Below are 17,049 nucleotides of genomic sequence, written 5' to 3'. Positions count from 1 at the left end.
AGGGTTTTTAAATTTGATCCTGATCTTGATCCTGATCCTTAAATCTTTGTGAACACGGGGCCAGACTTCATCCTCAAATTCATTATAAATGGCAATACACAGGAGTGTATGACAATTAAAGAACTTTTTGAGGGACCGGTAGGGGACTACTGTATTGCCCGCAATACTATCAAATGCTTGTTGTATATATATTGCTGCTTTGTCAATGGCTCTTCTAAGGGCTCTTAGTACAAATAAAAGTTCTTCTTCTTCATCTCTTGCATAGGCATAAGAGCAGGCTAATCACTGTGACGTCATCAGGTACACGATACTTGCGCTTATCTTACACTTTGTCATTTGATGAGGTGAAAAAAAAATTAAAAACAAAAAAACTATCATATGTATTCATGTTTTTATTTAATTTTAGTTTAGAACTTTTTTTTTCAAATAATACAATAGAAACAGCATCTATTTACAATATTTTACTTAATATTTCGGCTTCTTACATGCTTCAGCACAAAGTAACAACAGTAGAAAATTTAATAAATTTAAAAATTAGCTTTTCTAAGATTCAGCAATGATTCTCTTGGAACCATATAAAGAAAACAGCAAATTTTCGCCATCCAAAGTTTGAAGTACATGTATCTATTTTTCTACATTTACATTTGATATCCAACATTGTTTGCAGTGCATCTTGACTTTTGTATAAAAAAAAATTAATTTCAATTTAGCACAAGCAACTATTAAGGATGTTTATTTAAAAACAATTTTCATCCCTAATATAACATGTATATAACAAAGTAAATTATTTACAAGCCTAATAATATTATATAAGATTATCTGTACAACTGTATTCTGCAAAATATACATACTATTGCACTGTATAAATCTGACTTAGAAAAGTCACACAAAACACATGTAATCAATCCAAAACTTGCATTCAAACATGAACAAAATATACAGTTACTTATGCTGTTTCACATCTCAAACATTTATTAGCGTTCCATATTATCATAATACCAAACATGAACTGGCATTCCAATTTCTAGTACTTGTATTTAATATTGTCATCATGGTATTTCGTACTGGTATAAACCAAACATTTACTGGTATTTCTTACCAGTATAATTCAAACATAAACTGGTGTTCCAATTTCTAGTAATAGCTAGTATTTGATTTTGTCATAACCCAAATATTTACTGGTATTTCATACCAGCATAAACCAAATTTTTACAGGTATTCCATACTGGTATAATACCAAAGGTTTATTGGTATTCAATATTGCCCTAAAACCAAACCTTTACTGGTATTTCATATTGGCATCAACTGGTATTCAATTGCACCAAAGACCAAACATTTACCGTTCTTCCATTCAGTGCCATACTGGCATCAATGAAACATTTATTTGTATTTGGTAATTATCATTTACAAGTACACATTGTATACAACAATTCAATCTATCCATATTTTTGTCTACACATACAGAATGTTACACCAACAAACACAAACATGCAACTGTATACATGTATATTACTGCTCACATATAATCATACATTCATTTATACATAGTAATTGAAATAAATTCATAAATAAATATCAATAAAAATATATTATGCATGAAATACTTGTTTACTTGTGGATTTCAGCAGTTGACATTTTCTCCTCCAATGTTATATATTATAATCACATTACAAGACTTATGTAGTAAATATATCACTATATATATGTACATTGTTTATAACTTATTCAGAACTACATAGGATGCATCCATTTTCTACAAACACCAAGACATTCATATTGTATAAATATCTTGAAATCTCATCAAAGGGAGTGTTTGTTGTTGTTGTTTTTTTATTGTCACAATTCCTTGCTAAATGTCTGTACAGCAAGTTACACAGAAGCTAGAACATCAAGAAACTATTTCTGTATTGAAGACATTTATAGCACATATAACAATGTTTGTCCTTCATGTCCTAGAAATCAGTGTATAAAACATTTTTTAAACAGTAGATCTTAGTTCAAATGCTCATGAACAAGTTGTAAGCTCTTTAAATTGCACAATTGTTTCTTTTCATTTTCCGGAAAAACATTCTTAGAAAGTTGAAGAGATAATATCATGGTGCATTGTTTACAGTATTAGTATCAGAAACGCTGGGCACCATGTATGCTTTTCTTCTTGACTGTAGTTTATAGCACTTGTAAAGTTTAGTTCTTCACACAGTTTTTTTTTTTGCATTAATATTGCATGGTGTTACTTTCATCTAAGTGCTCCACAGTCAGAACTCATCTTTTTTGTCCCTGTTTCACACTGCCCTATTTGACTCACTCTTTTAAACAATCTGTAAATAGAAGAAGATAAAAACATCTATAATGGTATGATACATTCAGATCAACTATACATGAATTGTATCAAATGATAAAAATTTCAAGACAGTGGAAGATTGTGAATGAGCTCATCATGTGATAGGTGATTTTTTATGAATTAAGTTCATGAAAACACTACACTAAGAAATGACTGGAAATGCTGTTGTTCAATTCAGAATTTTGATTACTAGTATGTCCTAAAGGCTAAAATTTACATATTAAGTAATTGCCGTAAACAAAATTCTTTGTGTAATGTTTTGAGAAAAATAGTTCATAAATTGATGATAAGCAGTATAAAAGCACAGCAGGCAGAGATTTAAGATTGAAACGCCATAGATTGAAAGCAAAGAGAGACCTGATATAACATGCGATTAACTAGCAAAACTAAAACATCACAAATTACACAGTGATCAGAAAATGCAATATTTATGCAGTATTTCAGTTACTATGTTTTATGCCAAGTATTTGAGTAAATAAATTTCAATCAAGTATATTGTCACATTGTTAGTAAAATTTGTTTCAATGTGTTACACATTGCCACTCACATCTTCTTTTAAATGCATATCAATAATGTTTTGGGGGTAAACAAAGCTAGAGTAGCCTCCCCTATCAACACTCCTGCTGCCATCTAGTGGAGACATCCTATTGCTGCCATCTTGAACTGGATTTCTACCAAGGGAGGCAAATCTTGTAGGAGGAAGAGGGAAAGCAGGATGGGTAATATTCATGGGATAATCTGTTCTTGCATATGGTGTGTCATAGACTACAAAGCAAAACGAATAATGTAAGATACAGAGGCCGATTAAAACAATATACCTCTTTTTTCATAACTTCAAATGATTGTAACATACTTGGTCAGTCAATAGAGACTGCCTTTGCAATAGTTGAGTATACCCATTGTTATTAAATTCTTAAACTTAATAAACCTTCACCATAAACAGTCAACATACAGACTCGCAAGACATTACTTTTTGTACCATGCCAAGATGGAAGAATTCTTATGCAAGCATAAATGCAAGTAAAGAATCAGGCAGCAAACAGCATAATTAATGCAATCTATATGTAAGCAAATCTTATCTAGCCAAAGCTGTGCTTAAAAATCTATATTTCAAATATGTAACATACTCAATATTTTGTAATAATTATATCAATATAATATGGGTTATTCAATGTGTAAAGTGATTTCAAGGCACATGTGAATTGACATAATATGACACTAAAAATTCAGGAATATTTATCCTATCACTGTAATAAAGTTCACAATTGAGAAAGATGCAAGTTTGCATAAATGTGAAATAAATCAAAGAATGATATCTGTCATAATAAACTTAATAAACATATTTAACCAATAATTTGTACAATAGAAACTCAATACTCTAGTAATAGATTTTCTGTTTGATTTATAAATCCACAAACTTTGTCTATATTTACAGTCATAAGTTATGAAATAATAGCAGTTTTCAAATTTTCTATTTATTATGTAGATATCAATCCAGAAAGCACTCTATTTTATATTATATTACTGTAACATTTTGCGAAACACTGTACGATAATGGAACATTGCAATGTGTTTCACAATAAAACCTATATAATTCAGAATTATAAGATTTATTCCAATAATAAAACAGCTATTCGTTTTGGGTAGTAAAATTAAAGTTTTGCATTGTTAATCACTTTTGTGCACAGAAATCGAGTCAAGGGAAATGAAACTAGACTGAGCTTTAATTTATTCTTTTATTTTTTGAACAAAAAGTATGAGCTGCGTCACGACAAAACCAACATAGTGGGTTTGCGACCAGCATGGATCCAGACCAGCCTGCGCATCCGTGCAGTCTGATCAGGATCCATGCTGTTCGCTTACAAACCCTATTACAAGTAGAGAAACTGATAGCGAACAGCATGGATCCTGATCAGACTGCGTGGATCCATGCTGGTCGCAAACGCATTATGTTGGTTTTGTCGTGACGCGGCTCATATGTCTAAAAGAAGAGATTACAGCTTTTTAAACAACCTACATTTTAGCTAACACAGAAAAGTTAAGACTTAAACATTTTAGGAGACTTAATTTTTTACGCATCAGAAATGACAACAAGGAAATTGTTAAAATGAAAACAAACATAAACATTACAGACAAAACAAGAGAATATTAGTCTACTCAAAAAAAAAAAAAAAAAAAAAAAAAAATGTAGGTGAATGCAGTCAGCAATATTAAATTCTATTTTTCATTTTACAATTAAAATTCACAAACATAAAAAATTACATCACATTTCTGTGATATAGTTTATCTGATTTTGATTTTTTTAAATGCTCTTTCTGCTAATGACTGCTATTTTTACATAAACTCATTTTTCGTATCCCTGAAGTTACCATATCCTACAATCCTGATTATTGTCATGTCTCAGAAGTTTAAAGCTGTAAATTCTGTTCTTATCTTACTTTTACATGGCTAATGGCTTCTTAATGATTGCAGAAATCAAACACCCTGCAATGAACATTCTCGCCCAAACTCACACAAGCAAAAGATAAGCAAATACTGCAAACAAAATGAAACCTTTTGTACAAAGTTGTTACTTACTTCCATTATTATTCACCCTGCTATTACATTCACTTACTGGCTGGAAATTTGATTTCCCTTTACCTGCAATAATGGTAGAACTGAGTAAGTAGTCCATTCTGAACTTACATAGCAACAATACATTGACATTGGACTACTGAACTTACATAGCAACAATACATTGACATTGGACTACTGAACTTACATAGCAACAATACATTGACATTGGACTACTGAAAGTTACATAGCAACAATACATTGACATTGGACTACTGAACTTACATAGCAACAATACATTGACATTGGACTACTGAACTTACATAGCAACAATACATTGACACACAGCAAAGACTTGTTATAATAATAGAATCAGACAGTTCATGATATAAATGCTGGGGCTTGAACACTTTTAATGCTAGCACACCAGCCTACATGTATATACCCTATACTATTGGCTACACATTTTTAGTATTTCAATACTTAACTCCCTTGAACAAGTAATGAACAGTTACTGTTCCAAATTCAAAGGCAAGCCCAAAGTAGTAAATTCAGTCTGTAACAAAGAATTAACAAAAATCGTATGATGATTGACAAAATTAATCTAAGATGCTTTTTGAAAATTCCCTTTTGTTTGACTTCAATATTCGCTTACCTTGCTCAATCAATTGCTGTTTACGTTGAGATTTCGGATACGGTTTACGAACCATATCTATAGACCCATAGTTGCTGTCAGTTGAATATCCTGGACTAACAGGACGTGCTTGTTTACGTGCACGTCGCTCTTTTTCTGAAAACAGAAATGTAACAAATTATAGAAATAGGGCAGCCCCGAATTCAACTCTTTTATAAGTCAACAATTAGTGTGACAGATAGACAAGGGAAAATCTATATCCCCCCCCCCATAAGAGGGGGCATAAAAATCCATTAGATGACGTGGTATAGTCTTCATGTGCCTGTCTTTAATCTAAAGCCAGAAATTGTTGAAAGTTCTAGAAAGTGGTCTCTAGATTAATTTCAAATGATCCTCAAGCTTTCTTTGAGATGAAGGAAATATGTTAAACTTACATACAATTGTTTAACAGATTGAATATAGTATTACAGATACTAACATACAATATAAGTATTTTACAGATTAAATGATTATAGTACAGTTACTTACTGGATTTGTTGGAAGGATCACAGACTGTTGTTCCAATCACTGTAAGACCAGACATTTCTGCTGCACGAGCTACAGCACTTGCAAAGTCTTCCTCTGTGAGGAATGTACCATCGCCCGAGCTACACGTGCTAGACTGTACACTACTGCAGTCTGTATTATGATCTGTATTGCCTGTGTAAGCTATAATAAGATATGATATGATAAATAAGTACAGCTAGTCTCACAGTAAGTGATAAAACTTTAAAACTTTTTAAATTTTTTATATATGTCAGTTATTATAGATATCTAATTTAAATCATCTCAAATGTAATAAACAATTGGGAATTATCGTAATTTATAACATAAAGTTAACAAAATGAGGTGTAAGACATACTAGCGGTTTGCTCTTGGCTTTGTTCCAGGTCAGACTCGGTAGCATAGTCCGCCTCCTCAGATGTCGGGGAATCACAGTTACGCTGGTACCTCTCCTGCATGCTGGAAGACATGTTTGGTCTGAAAGTTAGTAATTTTCACTTAAAATCTACTATATCACAAGTAAAGAGAATGAAGTTACTTTCTTTGGAAAATGAAACTTAAAATTTACAGCAAAATATATAGGGAAAATAGGTATTTGTGTCCAACAACATTAGATTTGGATGTTTATATTGCTACCATTCGGGTTGAACTCACCTTGAATTATAATTACTGACAGCATCACTGGGAGCTATGGCTGGCAGGGAGGACTGGCATGCTCGATCAATGTTTATACCATCTTCCTCCATCCCCATCCCGGAATCATGCTCACAGTGACATGGGGGAGCAGGGTCAGGACCCCACTCCTCATGCATAAATCTATAGTCTTTTTCACTTTTTGGTGTAATTTTATATGACTGTAAACATGGCATAATACTGGGTGCTTCATTGTCACTATGCGAGCTATGTGAAGCTCTTTTTATGTTTGATTTGTTTTTATCCCCTTGTGGAGTAGCACAATTAGAGTGATATCCCTTGTGGGGTTTAGAGTACTGGTATTGAACACTTGGTGTTGCTCTAGGAGAACATGTATGCCCAGTATTTGGTATGTTTCTATTATTTACATGTTGTAACACTTGCATCCTTGGTGAATGTGTCCTCCGTATATATGCATCTTGGCAGTAAGTCATTGGATCATAATATTTCTCCGAGCAACAACGAGGACACTCGTTATCTGAATACACAGGCATATTCCAGCCTGAAACTGGCGTCTGTGTATGTGGATTCGGACAAGAACAAGCCGACAGCTGTGAAAACGAGACCGGAGACATTGGACTATGTGTGTTACTGCGACTGTCTCCCCTTACTTCACTATACAAGGGTGGGTCACCACATTCACTCGGTGGAGGGTGTTCTGGTGGTGGAGGAAGCATTTCGGACCAGTTCATGTTCATAGCTTGTTTAGGGGTTGTGTTATCTTTTCGTGAGTTACTTCTCTTCTTCTGCTTTATAAGTAGGCCATTTTCATCTGAAACATTAAATATCAAGTTAACTCTAATCTGTCCTTTACAATGAAACCTTTTAATTACACATGTTGGCTTTAAAATATGCAAAAACATTATTTTCAACAAATTTTATCATTTTTTAACAATACTAGATTCTATAATTTTTTCTTTCTGTTGAAACAAAATGCAATGTGTTTTATCAAAACTTCATAAATAATCTAAGCAAATAAAACCACTATAAAACTTTACCAGCCTGCACATTCCTGACCGGAATCTTTACTGTTAATTTGATCATTTCTTATTGCTTCATCCCTTTAAATATCAATGGCTGATTCCACATGCAATACAGGGTAAGTCCATTTCACACATTTAACAGTGAAAAAGGTTAGAGATTAATGACAAACCTGTTGTATGACTACCACTGTCACTAGTTGGACTCATATGGTCGCTATGGTTATGATCCGTCGTAGAGTGACTGTTATGACTATGATCTGGGTTAGAATCTGTGCTGAGAGCTGGTTTCTGGCAACTGTCTGCTGATCCCTCACTATGCTGGATATATCCCTGGTTTATTGGACGGAACATATTCTCTATACCTTGTTGCTGAAATAAAATAATCAATCACATATACAACAAGTTGAAAATATGGGTATGTTATTAAATGCTGGATATGTAAAAGAAATTAAAAGAATACTTCAATTCAGCAGATAAAAAAATCAACAAATAAATAAATCTTGTAATAAAATTATTTCAAAAATGCCACAGATTACAGTAAAACTGAGATCATTATCTGTAATGGTCATAAAGAAAACTAGTATAGTTTGCTGCATTTAAAAAGGGACAAGAAAACTATATACCAGAATCATTACTTTTACTCTTTTACAAGTCATAGTCTATGTTTCATTATAGGCTGGAGCAATATTCAACATCTATAATACATCTCAGCATTCATCAATATAATTTAAAACTGCATACAGGTGAAACTTACCCTTTGTTTCATGAGATGCTGTTGTTGTATAAGGGCTGTAGTAGCATATGGAGCAACAGGGTCAACTCTCTGGTAGAAAGTTTTTAATTCAGGAAAACTTCCATCTCCTGCCATCTTATATATAGAATCATCCTCCTGTTCCTTTTTGTTCTGACCTGGTAAAAGTACCCTTAACTCTGGTGGTAAATCTAGATCTGAAATAACATAACAGTTACATTTCTAATGTCGTCTGCTTGTCAGTTATGCAAACATTTCATAATATGTGCATAAAGTTCTTTTGTGTATTGACAGACACTTTTATACAGTCTATATTTTATTAATATTTTAGACACTTCTTAATATACAGTCTCAAAAACTTGTGATTTATTGGACAATATTGTTATTCAACTCAATGTATCAATTTCATTCTTTGAAATGACATTTGGACAAACATCAAACATCTCAACAAATATGTATCAGATGGTTATAATTTGTAAGAGGTACCAGTGACAGACAAATCATATCAAGTCTATAAATTAGTGTACACTATACAACTTCTACTCAAGAACAGAGTATGATGTTTTTAGTTAAGTACAAGTAATATAATCAAAGTTATGTTAAAATTGTTTCACGATTTAAAACAAAGGTCACAGGGTATACAATATAAGTAAATGGAATAAAACCTGTCTTACCATTTGTACAATGTATTCTTTGATCTTTGACTGCATATTGTGGTGGGTACAGCATATTGTTCCTGTTACTTTCTTCACCTTTATGTACAGGCACTGTCAAAAACAACACAATAAACATTTTATATATTACAATCATTGTTTACAAATGATGCTGATTTGTTTTTATACTCAAGCAAGCATTTAGACATAGTAAAATTAACAAATAAATAAAATAATTGCAAGAATAGTAACAAAGGTTTCTTTGCTTATTCTAAGATCTTGTTTTTTTAATGCCTGAACATAACTGTTCTCTATAAAATTAAAATTTCTACAAGCATTCCAATACTTCCGGGTATTCAACTTTAACTATGAAATGTGTCAAGAAACCTGAATTGAATCGAAAAGTATACTTATAATTACTGTTAGTTAAAACTATAAAATAATTAACCTCCTGTATAGAATCTCTGGTCTTTCATCTTTTTTCTATGCTTCTTTCTTTTACACAGCCATACGGAGAATATACATAATAGTAACCATAACATTACCCCACCCACTGCTATCAACAAACCGACAAACCAGGATCGTTTAAACAAGTCTTCCTCTCCAGATTCTAAAATAAAATAATTATGTTTTAAAACATTAATAAATCATCAAGTGAAAAGTTAAATGAAATGTACTTTTTATCGAGTAAATCTCTGTAAAATTTTAAGTAAAATAATCAATGGAGATTTATTTCATAAAGGAAGAAAGTTACGACAATAATTATAATAAAAGAAAATAAATTTTTGTTTATAACATATATTTTAGAAAAGAAATGGTACTACTGTAACAGATTATTGACTTATAACACAATTATCAATTTCTTATGTTTCCTACACTAATGTTTTTTTATACATTGACAGTTATATAACCTACCTTCCCCGGTAACAGATTTAGGTGTACTATAAACATGCGAGTCCCCGTCCAGTTTTACTGACTGTACTCCTTTACCATCTGAAAATTACAAAGTATACTTATTTGTATATAATGATTGTTTACTTAACATTAAAAACAAATTCAGCCATAAATTCCCCAATATGGTAAAGCATAATATTTATAATTTAGAGAGACAATTTATTGACACTCAGAGGTCATCTAATAGTGATTTGTGCATAAAATTGAAAGAATTTCTAAATAACAAATATTTTTTGCTTATATTATTGTATTTTATTAGCAATGATAAATAGTTTACATTTTTCAAATTTCATTAAAAAAAGGTTGAAACTTTAGGTATCTAGTGGATATTAACTTAATCAGGCAGTTTCCTCATATGAAAGTATTTGTCAAGCAGATTCCACGATGGGACTCTGGACACAGCTACAGGATGGATGGGCAAAAGGACAAAAATCTAACATTATCCCTGTAGTACGAGATCATTGACAAATAAAAGTCGCCAGAAATCTGTTTCCTATAAATGGCACTTGAAACCTGTCTCCATTATTTCCTAATGCAGGCAACGGCTTTTAATAGTCATAAAACTCAATGTTGCATGCCCATATAACATGCATTGCATATCTCATTTGCTGTTCAATTATGTATGAAATTGCTTTTAAATAAGATGAAATGACATTAAGAAGAAAACTAATATGCCCATCTTTATTTAGTGCTGTTCAAATATTCTATTCTGAACTGTCCCATTATTTACAAGCGGTCTTGTACAATTGAGGAGAATTAAAGGAAATAGATCTTTACTCTCACGAGAACCATATAACACAACGCAAAACATAGAATAACACGTTTTACATTAATCTATGTCAAATCTTAATCATTGAAGAGCTTTCTAGACAATTCCCGTAAGCACCAGGTATTGTGCTAACAAATTACACCAATGTTACGCGATAGCCTGGATGACAATTTTCCATTATTTCAATTTATTTTATTTGAAAATGCATATCCGAGTAATCCATCAAAGATTAAAATCTTCTAAGAGGGGAGATGATACAAAACAACATGAAGGAATGTTATGTTAACATAAAAATTGACTTAACATGGGAGAGTATTCTACTTTATTTATCAAGTGTCATGTGTTTTAGAATAGCTATTCAATCTTTGTTGAGAAGTAGTCATTTACAATAAAATATTTATCATGTCATATCACAAGAGAAAATGTTACAGTATTCCCTAATGGTAATATGTATTCAACTTTAAACATATTTATTCTTTTCATTTGTTTCATTAGCATGCCATTTAAAATTCAGATAAATTGTCGTGGAAATCTCTCCGCGTTATTGTCGTATTTAACAATAAAGTGACTTGTTGAATGCAATGCACCAATGAAAGATAAATGATTTCTGTTGCTGTAGCTTTAAATTACAAATGATTTAATGTAGCTGTATTTGTACCGCTCAGTTTTACGCCTGTAAAATAGATGAAAACAATCTATTTCAATTGTTCAAATCTCTTAACAACAATAGAATTACAAATGAATCAGTCTATTGTAAAATTTCAAAGAGCATCCATTTAATCCAATCTTAACTTGATATGCAGTTGGACTGATGGCGTTATTTATTTCATTATTTCTGGGGTTTTAGCACGCCGCTGATACAAATGCATTTGCTGAAACAAAAAAATACCGATGCATTCAGACGAACGTTGGAGAACAAAATAACTTCATTTTTTTAAATGTTATCTTTTTTTTTTCGACCCGGACTCAAATTTTAAATCGTTTCATTTCATTTTTTAAATGAAAACAAATAAAAGAGAAATACACTTTAATTGAAATTCAATGTTAATATGTCACTTCTCGCCAGTTTCAAAAGATAAAATTTAAGTGTAATATATCACATTGAGAGGGATATTTTAATTTCAAACATCACTATCTATCAATAAATAAGCATTAGCAAAGGCTTCATTATTGATTAGTGCTTGACCAGGTTCAGTTTATAAAGCTGCATGCCTCCAGATGAACCAAAATATTCCAATAAAACCCAATCTGAGAAAAATGTCCCAAGATAAATAGTCCAATAAAATCCAATCTGATGTACCAAGATTTAAGGAAAAGTAAAAAGATTCAATATCTTAGTAATAATTTACATGTTATGTGCAATTAATGATTGACTTTTTTAGTATTTATAACCATATTTCTACTACATTACTAACATAGTAAAAGCTACCTCATTTTGGTAATTTACATGGACTGCGAGTGCTGTTTGTAATGTGTAAATTTCTTCCTTTTGGTTTCTTCACAATATTTTAATTTTAAATACATTTTCAAAAATTTTCATGAAAATTTGCATAAATCTGGAGGTGAGCTGCTCTTAAGTAATTTTACAATGAATTTTAACATAGAAGACAATAACAGGAGAATTACACAACATCACATGGTTGTAATTATCTAAAATATAATAAATCCTTCTCAACAGAAACAAAATTTTATATTTTGCAAGTGAACTTACAAACAACCATCTATAACAAGTATGATTATTTTCTTTTGTGATATTTTCTTTTTGATTTGTAGAATATTTTGTTTTCATGATTGTTTTGCGTCTGCTCTTTTTTCTTTCTTAGAATATTTTGTGTTTTCATGATAACTGGTACATGTATATGATATGACAGAATAACTGTGTGATGAAACCTTATACTCTACATGATCAATTTATTGAAGCCTGCTAAAAAAAATTACAATTTTCCTTTGCTCGTCATTTTCAAGTTTCCCTGTGTGATCAATATTTTGTGATTCTGCTAGCCAGGCAGTATTCTTTAATAGACACAAGTTTTATATTACATAAGACAGGGGAACAGACATTTACAAGTTATCTAATGGCACAACTCACCATGATTTCCAGATAAGATTGTTTTGTATATTACAAAAATAGTACATGATAAATCAACATTATGTTTCCCCCAGTAATCTAGGAGTATCTATTCTATGTCAAGGTTAAATACTTAATTTGCTAGGCAAGCAATATAAAGCTCAAAGAAGAGTGATTAAAATACTTAATTGAAATACTTTAGTACAGAATATTACATATTACCACATTTTACTGTTTGATATCATTTTCAATAAAAACTTAAAATTAGTAAAAATAGAAAGTTCACCATTTCTTATGACTGTCTCATGCTGTTCAAATACCACTTAAAGAAAGCAATAAACAGTTTCTACAAAAATACTTATATTTCCTTTAATTGACTCTTCTTTGATACTTCTATATTAACATGTCAAATTTCCCCCTCTGTATATAAAATGATACAATTTTCTGATTTACAAGATTGATTTCTCCAGTGGTTTCTTGTCTTAACATGTAAAAGGTTGTTATTTCAGTAACAATATAAATGTATCAGAATGACGGTCCTAGTAAAATCCAATCTATAAACTGCCATGAGTTTTTCATGCAAATAACAGCACAAGGGAACTTGAAGGCAAGAAATATGGCTCTCTTTTATAACCTTTTCTCAACAAACTTTTTAAAATTAAATTTCATTCACAACTTTTATGTAGATATGGACTACCTTATTTATTTAAAGGTTTATTTAATGACTTTAATGGTGAAACAGTTTAAAACCTAACTATAGCCGTTATATCACAAGGACTTCAGGTACTTCCTACAGACAAATGTTTGTCTATGCCTGACAGAAACCTTCAAGATTAAATATAAGTAGAGTAGATTGATGATGTACACAAGACATTATATGTATATACATGTACTAAGCCGTAAAACTCTGGTCTGAATTTAAAATCTTGTTCTGAACAATTAAATTAGTTCTCTATATATACGTTTAAGAAAGTTATTATGACTTAAATTGTTCACAGAGAGATCAAACAAATCTGAAATATTTTGATTAATGTTATGAAATCTGGTCGATCTAAATGAAGTGAGATTTCTGACAAGTTCCATATATCCACTACTTGATTTAAAATTGTAAATGACTTTCAGTTTTATACATTCAAAGAACATTCAAAGAACAAAAAAGCAATTTCCAAGTTGTTTCCGTCTTTAACAAAACAAAAAAAAAAGTAAAAAGAAAAAGATGACAGAAATTTTCATATTTGAGATTTGCATGTAAACTGATTGTCAAGTGCAATAGATTTAATAGATGTAAATTTTCAAATAAATATCATAAACTAATCCTCTCATTAAAGAAATAAAACCTACAAGAGTCAGTTGTTCTGGTGACATACAACATGAAAATCCCTGGAGTTACCAACAGTCGACTCTTGTTAATTTCTGCCGTTGATAATTTTCCCATTATGTGCATAAACAATATCTAAGAGATGTAATTATGAATCTTTTAATCCAAATATGCAGATTGTGTTTTGAAAATGGCCATAAAAGGGATTTTGTAAATTGCAGATTTCTGATTTAAGACCAATTTGAATTATTCATAAGTTATGATTCAATACATCTATCAATATGAATCATGTCTAATATTGTATAATACATGTCCCATTACTGATTATTTATTAGAATTCAATTAATTAGAATTCAATCATGTACTGGGGTATCAGTAAAATCAATCAAAAAGTAAAAATGCATACTACTGTTCTGTTATCCTCAGTTGATGGTGAGGGGAATGAGGTGGGGGGAGGGGGGCCTAAAAGTTGATGGTTAGGGGAATGGGGTGGGGGAGGGGGACGGGCAGGGAAAGCATAGCTTCAGCTACTTAACAGACAAAACTTTATACTTTACTACTTAAAGGGACCCCAATGAGGTTTTTAACATGATGGCACTAAACAAAACTTACCAACAATAAAGGCAGAACTCCATTCTCCAACACCTTTACTTGTAACTGCAGCTACCTTGATTGTGAAAACCTGATTTCCTGAAAGCTTACTGATAACTGTACTAAATGTATGTCCGTCTGTCTGTATACTACAGTTCTTCTTCTGGTCGGCACTAACACAGAATACCTAAAACAAACAAAGCAAGTTTATTTAGTTCATGTTTATTTAGTTCAAGTTTATTTAGTTCAAGTTTATTTAGTTCAAGTTTATTTAGTTCATGTTTTTATTTAGTTCATGTTTATTTATTAATTCTACAAATGATTAAAATATACAGAATAATGAAATTATAATCACAAGAAAATCAGCTAAAAAGCTATATATTAACAAATAACAAACAAATAAAGACTACTAACATATTAATTTACATAATATCTTTGTAGTTAATGCTAAATATGCTTGATATATACTAAAGGAAGAATGTTTTAATATGATAAATATGATAGAATAAATTTATGATTGATAAAATAAAATTCTGCATCATTATTTTAAAACCAAGTATCTTCACTGCACTGTAAGTGTGTTGAACAATGCAGATTTAGTCACCAGAATTCAGTTCCATTAAGATAAATTCTACACTGCACTGTAAGTGTGTTGAACAATGCAGATTTAGACACCAGAGTTCAGTTCCTATAAGATAAATTCTATGTAACGTGTCATACTGTGACAAAATCTCATGTTAGTGTGTCAATATACTAGACAAACAAACCTTGTATCCTGTCATCAAATATTTTTTGAAAGTTGTATCAGGTGGTCCCCACTGTACCGACACACTGTTGTCTGATATTTTATGTACAGTCACATCCTGAGGGGCTCCAGGTACGTCTGCAAATAATGTAACAAATATTATATCCATCAAGTGAGTTTTTCATTCATGTTTTGTTTGTGTACAGTAAAGCAGTTAAGTGAACTAATCTCACCTAGGATTATCAATTTTTTCCATTGAAAAAAAAGGTTAATAAGCTAAGTGCTGAAGGTCTATCATTATTGCCCAGAGTTTTATTCAAATTTTCACTCATGCCTGAAGAAATACTACTATACAAGTGTGCACTTTTCATTGTCCTTCATCACTTAAGAAGGAAACTTGCCAGACAACTTTATCAGTATTATAAAGTCACTTTGTAAAATAAATGATGATAAATGAAAAATTAAAAAGAGTACATGTTTGATATTCTTCACTGCTTGGGCAAGTAACAATACATATCTTGCAAATATCTGTAGTGCTATTATACACAGGTGACTTAAAATACCACCAGTCTAGCAGTAAGGTAAATCTGCACAATGTAGTGAATTATGTATAACAAAATAATTAAGAATGCTTGAAGTGAACAAAGTATACTCACAATTTTGTTCTGCTGTTTGTACTTTGACAGGATGACTGTACTGTGACTGAATCTTTCCATTATAAGCTAGGACACGTATCTCGTACCAACTGTAACTATCCAGTCCTGTTAACATGTAAGTTGTTACCGTAGACGGAACACGTATTGTCTTCTTCTCTCCATATGTCAGACGTCTAATATCCAAGATTTCACGATACAAAATCTGGTACCCTTCTACAATGTTTTCTGCTTGTAAAACCTGTAGAAATCAGTTGTCATTAAATTATAATTATGTATGCAACAATATGATTTCAGATCTTTGATGAGCTTCTTGTATAGGTTTGTGTAAATGCCATTAATCTTTGGTAAAAATTAAATGTTGAAATCATTTGTTAAACAGTATTATTTCTAGAGAGTCAAAACATCGGTTTCAAACAATAAAAACGTCTTAAATTTGTGTTTTCAACTTTAATTACAAGATAAAAGAGATATTATGTACATACCCTCCAATTCAGACTTATAGCTGAAGAGTTTATAGAATGAGTGTAATCTATTTCAACAAGATCTCCACTTAGTTGACGAATGATTTCTTCCTTAGATAACTGGGGCTTCAATTGTTTTGGTTTGTAACCTGGAAACATTATATAGTATATTCAACATATGAAATAAAGACCAAATAAAGAAATTATTTGTTGACATTAGTATTACTTTCTGTAGATATAAAATTTCAAGAAATTAATTATCATCAACATTACTGACAAAGACATTATCATACGAAAATATTTTAAAATGTATATGACTCACATGAAGGATAACGA

At 31.2% G+C, this 17,049-nt stretch overlaps 1 protein-coding gene across 9 annotated transcripts in view; it reads right to left on the bottom strand.

Annotated features, from left to right (window-relative positions):
- Positions 1-374: 374 nt before the first annotated feature.
- The window catches only part of LOC132731350 (roundabout homolog 1-like), a 67,562-nt gene continuing 50,887 nt past the window's right edge, over positions 375-17,049 (bottom strand). For 7 of the 9 annotated variants that reach the window (XM_060717523.1, XM_060717521.1, XM_060717520.1 and 4 more), the window contains exons 13-28: positions 16,735-16,862; positions 16,253-16,490; positions 15,619-15,734; positions 14,873-15,038; positions 10,067-10,144; positions 9,600-9,761; positions 9,173-9,265; positions 8,502-8,695; positions 7,918-8,116; positions 6,726-7,536; positions 6,430-6,548; positions 6,057-6,236; positions 5,550-5,684; positions 4,919-4,981; positions 2,889-3,106; positions 375-2,318 (exon numbers count right to left, since the gene is read on the bottom strand). In XM_060717523.1, coding sequence (XP_060573506.1) covers positions 2,310-2,318; positions 2,889-3,106; positions 4,919-4,981; positions 5,550-5,684; positions 6,057-6,236; positions 6,430-6,548; positions 6,726-7,536; positions 7,918-8,116; positions 8,502-8,695; positions 9,173-9,265; positions 9,600-9,761; positions 10,067-10,144; positions 14,873-15,038; positions 15,619-15,734; positions 16,253-16,490; positions 16,735-16,862 — 2,909 coding nt within the window. In that variant the 3' untranslated portion in view covers positions 375-2,309. The remainder of the gene's footprint in view (positions 2,319-2,888; positions 3,107-4,918; positions 4,982-5,549; positions 5,685-6,056; positions 6,237-6,429; positions 6,549-6,725; positions 7,537-7,917; positions 8,117-8,501; positions 8,696-9,172; positions 9,266-9,599; positions 9,762-10,066; positions 10,145-14,872; positions 15,039-15,618; positions 15,735-16,252; positions 16,491-16,734; positions 16,863-17,049) is intronic. The other 2 variants (XM_060717525.1, XM_060717527.1) reach the window with 2 other exon arrangements.

The sequence above is a fragment of the Ruditapes philippinarum genome, unplaced genomic scaffold (assembly GCF_026571515.1).
Source record: "Ruditapes philippinarum isolate M1 unplaced genomic scaffold, ASM2657151v2 ctg3681_1_1_1_1, whole genome shotgun sequence".
NCBI classification, from domain to species: Eukaryota; Metazoa; Mollusca; class Bivalvia; order Venerida; family Veneridae; genus Ruditapes; species Ruditapes philippinarum.
Note: the sequence above shows the minus strand (reverse complement) of the source record. Positions and strands in the feature narration are given on the sequence as shown.